This window comes from Citrus sinensis, chromosome 6, assembly GCF_022201045.2.
Source record: "Citrus sinensis cultivar Valencia sweet orange chromosome 6, DVS_A1.0, whole genome shotgun sequence".
Taxonomy (NCBI): Eukaryota; Viridiplantae; Streptophyta; class Magnoliopsida; order Sapindales; family Rutaceae; genus Citrus; species Citrus sinensis.
Window position 1 is genome coordinate 10,519,684 of NC_068561.1, and position 4,649 is coordinate 10,524,332.

Genomic DNA, 4,649 nt, shown 5'->3' on the forward strand with positions numbered 1-4,649 from the left:
GAGACTTGACAAAATAAAATAAAAGTAAAATAAAAAAAAAATCTCGCGATAAAATAAGAGAAACCAACAAAGAACAAACAACACTCTCCTTTCCATCTGAATATAATAAAAAAAAGAATTATCTGCCAGATTAATCAGAAAGAGAATTAATAAATAAATATTTTAATACCAACTCTAAAAATAAAATTAAAAAAAGGTTATATTAAATTAATAATGGGATAGGTTCCTTAAAGGTATGTGTTGGCTTCTGAAGTTACACAGGCTTTCTTCAGATCCGAAGAAAAAGGTCCCCAAAAAATAAAAATCACACAGAGTACTAGTGGTTTCAGTACTATTGCACAACTTGATATTTTCTTCCTGTTTTCTCTGTTAAATAAATTAAGGGGGAAAAAAAAAAGCCTATTTAGTTTCTTTAAGTGAAGTGCGTGCCGTTTGGGCTCTTGCATGATCCGAAAAGGTGTTCCCTTTGTTTCTTTCTTTCTTTCTCTGTGTGAAAGTGTGTGTTTTGCCTTAATCTGCTTTTGTGTCGGCCTTTTTAACTCAAAGACTCATCACCCAGTTCAAAGTGTAATTAGATCTTTGTATAGGTGTAATAAATCTCTGTATCAGTTTTTTTCTTTTCCTTTTTCCTTTTGTTTTTGGATTGATTGAGCAGAAACCAAGATTTTTTTTTTTATTTATTTTGGTGGCTTTCGAGTTATGGAGCTGTTTTGAAGAAAGTTGAAGCTTTTTTCTTGCTAAGGGCTGAATTGGAAGTAAATTTTTGGTTTGCAATGTTTTATTTTTATGAATTTTTGGTGTGCAAGTGGAGATATGGCATAAAGGTTCATTATTGATAGAAGGTATGAAATTCCACTTCAAATTGTTTGTACCATCACTTCACTGATATTATTCTTTGTACTTTATTTTTCTGTTTTCAATTTTGTGAATATAGTGTCTAATTTGGTAATCTATTCGGTTTTTTTAACAGAGATAAACATTAAGAAGAAGGGGTTTATTTCTTTTATGAATTTGAGATGATTACGTTTATGGACTCAAAAGAGAAGCTAAAAGAGGTGGAAAAATGCTTGGATTCTCAGCTATGGCATGCCTGCGCCGGCGGCATGGTCCAAATGCCGCCAGTGAACTCCAGAGTGTTTTACTTTCCTCAAGGCCACGCTGAGCATGCTTGTGGGCCGGTTGATTTCAGGAGCTGCCGGAGGATTCCGCCTTACATACTCTGTAGAGTTTCGGCAATCAAATTCATGGCTGATCCTGAAACTGATGAGGTATATGCAAAAATTAAGTTGGTTCCAGTTAGTACTAATGACCCTGACTTTGATAATGATGATGGAATTGCTGGAATTCATAGTAATGAAACTCAAGATAAACCTGCGTCTTTTGCTAAGACATTGACACAATCGGATGCCAATAATGGTGGGGGGTTTTCTGTTCCAAGGTATTGTGCCGAGACAATCTTTCCCAGATTGGATTACTCTGCAGATCCCCCTGTGCAGACCATTCTTGCTAAGGATGTTCATGGTGAGACATGGAAGTTTAGGCATATTTACAGAGGGACTCCTAGGAGGCATTTGTTGACGACGGGGTGGAGTACTTTTGTGAACCATAAGAAGCTTGTTGCTGGGGATTCAATTGTGTTTTTGAGGGCAGAAAATGGGGATCTTTGCGTTGGGATTCGCCGTGCAAAGAGAGGAATCGGAGGTGGACCAGAGGTAACTTCTGGGTGGAATGGAAATTGTGTTACGCCTTATGGAGGGTTTTCGGCCTTTTTGAGGGAGGATGATAATAAGTTGATGAGAAATGGTATTGGAAATGTCAATGGGCCGAGCTCAAATAATGGGAATAATTTGATGGCCAAGGGGAAAGTGAGGCCTGAATCTGTTATTGAAGCCGCAACACTTGCTGCCAATAGGCAGCCATTTGAGGTTGTCTACCACCCTCGAGCTAGTACACCAGAGTTTTGTGTGAAGGCCTCAATGGTGAAAGCAGCATTGCAGATTAGGTGGTGTTCTGGAATGAGGTTTAAAATGGCCTTTGAAACCGAGGATTCTTCGCGGATTAGTTGGTTCATGGGAACGATATCTTCTGTTCAGGTTTCTGATCCCCTGTATTGGCCTGATTCGCCTTGGAGGCTTCTACAGGTATAACCATCTGACTTGATCTGATTGCAAATCAGCATAAAAGAGATATAAATGCAATTTTGGAAGTTGAAGAATGTTTTATGCTTATAGAACTCTGGTAGCTTTCTTCTTTTTATTTTCAAATTTACTTTTTACAAAATTTCTAGGTCCATGTGATGCTATTGAGTTCCAAATACTTAGCGAACAATTAATTTACTTTTTGGTTGACGTTCTACATGTTATCAATTTTCCTCTTCCCTTTTGTTTGTGGATCCCAATTAGTTCGATTTTTTAAGATGCACTAACATTTGTTCACACTTAGCTTCGTGAATACTCAAGAGTCAAGTGGGTTTGAAGACAGACAAAATTTCTGATTTAGGTTGTTTAATAAATGGCAGTCTTTTTGTTATTTAAGCAAGATATGTGATGAGACTTTAGTAGAATGAGGGAATTTAGTTGTCAGTCTTGCTTATGCAATTTATTTGCATAAGCAAGAGCGCTGATGCATTTGAATATAACTTTCTTATATGATTTATTAACTTCAATAAGGTTACAATGCGTGCACTTATCAACTACCTGATTTTGTTTCATTCAGACCTGGTCAAATAATTCTGAAAATTATGTTCACACTGGCTTTTCCGTGTTGAATTTTTTAATCAGCATATCTAGATCTCTGTTCAATCTATTCTTATTTGCTGGAATTATGGGTTGCAGGTTACATGGGATGAGCCCGATTTGCTCCAAAATGTAAAACGTGTCAGCCCATGGCTGGTGGAATTGGTGTCAAATATGCCCACCATCCATCTATCCCCCTTCTCACCACCAAGGAAGAAGTCAAGACTGCCACAACCACCAGATTTCCCCCTTGATGGCCAACTTCCAATGCCGTCATTTTCTGGCAGCCTCCTTGGGCCCAACAGCCCTTTTGGGTGTCTACCCGATAACACTCCTGCTGGCATGCAGGGAGCCAGGCATGCTCACTATGGTCTATCCTTGTCGGACCTCCACCTCAATAAACTGCAGTCAGGTCTGTCTCCGGCTGGTTTCCCGCCATTTGATCGTGCTGCTAAACCCACAAGGGCCTCTAATAGCCCAATCCTTCAGAAGCCAAGCATGAGTGAGAACATTTCTTGCTTGCTAACCATGTCACATTCAACCCAGCCTTCAAAGAAAGCTGATGATTTAAAGACACCCCAGCTTGTTCTTTTTGGGAAACCAATACTTACAGAGCAGCAGATGTCTCACAGCTGTTCCGGTGATACAGTTTCACCAGTTCGTACTGGAAATAGCTCATCAGAAGGGAATTTAGATAAGTTGACGAATTTTTCTGATGGTTCTGGATCTGCACTTCAACAACAAGGCTTACCCGATCGCTCATTCTGTGAAGTTTTCCAGTGGTACAAGGATAACCGCCAAGAAACAGAGCCCAGTTTAGAGACTGGTCATTGTAAAGTATTCATGGAATCAGAGGATGTAGGTCGCACTCTTGACCTCTCTTTGCTCGGATCCTACGACGAACTGTACAAAAAGCTAGCAGAAATGTTTGGCATAGAAAATGCCGAGACATTAAGCCACTTGCTTTACCGTGATGTTACCGGTGCAGTGAAGCACATAGGAGACGAACCATTCAGGTTTCAGTTATTCCGCTTGCTGGCAATTTTTTCTTTGTATACAATTATTTCCTTAAAGGGGTTTAATTTGATCTGTTTTGTTGTTGCTGTTGCAGTGACTTTATGAAAACGGCTAGAAGATTGACGATTCTAATGGATTCAGGCAGTGACAATGTAGGAGTGTAGAGTATAGAAATAAACGTTGGTTGGTTCAATTGTACAGCCGGTTGATTTAAGTCTTTCATTTCCTGCTGACCTTTTTTTTTATTTTTTTCCTTCCCCCTTCTGAAAGGATCCTGCTGACCTTTTTAGCTTCTTGAATTTGTCTGATAAGGAGCAGAGCCTCTGATCCATTTTTCTGTACTCAAGCTAAAATCCTCCCGGATTCTTGTTTCCCTTAAATTTTTTTGGCAATGAATAGTTAAAGAGTTCGATACTTTTAGTGTCCTCTCATTGTAGCAGTAATTAATGAAGTTATAATCAAGAATGGCAGACTCGGTGACACGCAATAAATATCCACCTGTATTATGAAAACAGTAAAGAGAGAAAATGCCGACGGAAGGTTGATAAAAATAGTGTTAAAATGATCTGTTTTATTGACCAAAATTACTAGCAATGCGTCTAATTTTTTATATTTAAATATCATTCATTTATCTATTATTCTAGTATTTTTCTATTTAAATATCATTCATTTATCTATTATTACGACTAGAAGCAGCTAAATTAGGGTTTTGTTTGATATTAAGATGTAAAGTTATAGTTACTGTAGAATAAAAATTGTAATTATATAATAAAAATTAATATCATTCAATAAATATGTTTTTTAAATAACAATTTTAATAAAATTATGAAAAGTATAATAATTTTTTTATTATACGTGTAAAATTAAATTAATTCACTTTTCAAATTATAAAAGATA

The 4,649-nt window shown here is 37.3% G+C and overlaps 1 protein-coding gene across 1 annotated transcript; it reads left to right on the forward strand.

The window, feature by feature from the left end:
• The first annotated feature begins 212 nt into the window (after window positions 1-212).
• Window positions 213-4,166, forward strand: LOC102611587 (auxin response factor 18-like). Its single transcript, XM_006481402.4, has 4 exons — window positions 213-842; window positions 971-2,141; window positions 2,835-3,751; window positions 3,847-4,166. Exons 2-4 carry the CDS (start codon window positions 1,017-1,019, stop codon window positions 3,914-3,916), a joined length of 2,112 nt encoding a protein of 703 aa, XP_006481465.1. The 5' UTR covers window positions 213-842; window positions 971-1,016; the 3' UTR covers window positions 3,917-4,166.
• The last annotated feature ends 483 nt before the right edge of the window (window positions 4,167-4,649 follow it).

Bases quoted from the DNA above. Each gene is read 5' to 3' on its own strand.
- LOC102611587 (XM_006481402.4), top strand. From the start codon at position 1,017: ATGATTACGTTTATGGACTCAAAAGAGAAGCTAAAAGAGGTGGAAAAA. The intron at 2,142-2,834 runs GTATAACCATCT...TATGGGTTGCAG, and splicing joins CGCCTTGGAGGCTTCTACAG to GTTACATGGGATGAGCCCGA. The intron at 3,752-3,846 runs GTTTCAGTTATT...TTGCTGTTGCAG, and splicing joins ATAGGAGACGAACCATTCAG to TGACTTTATGAAAACGGCTA.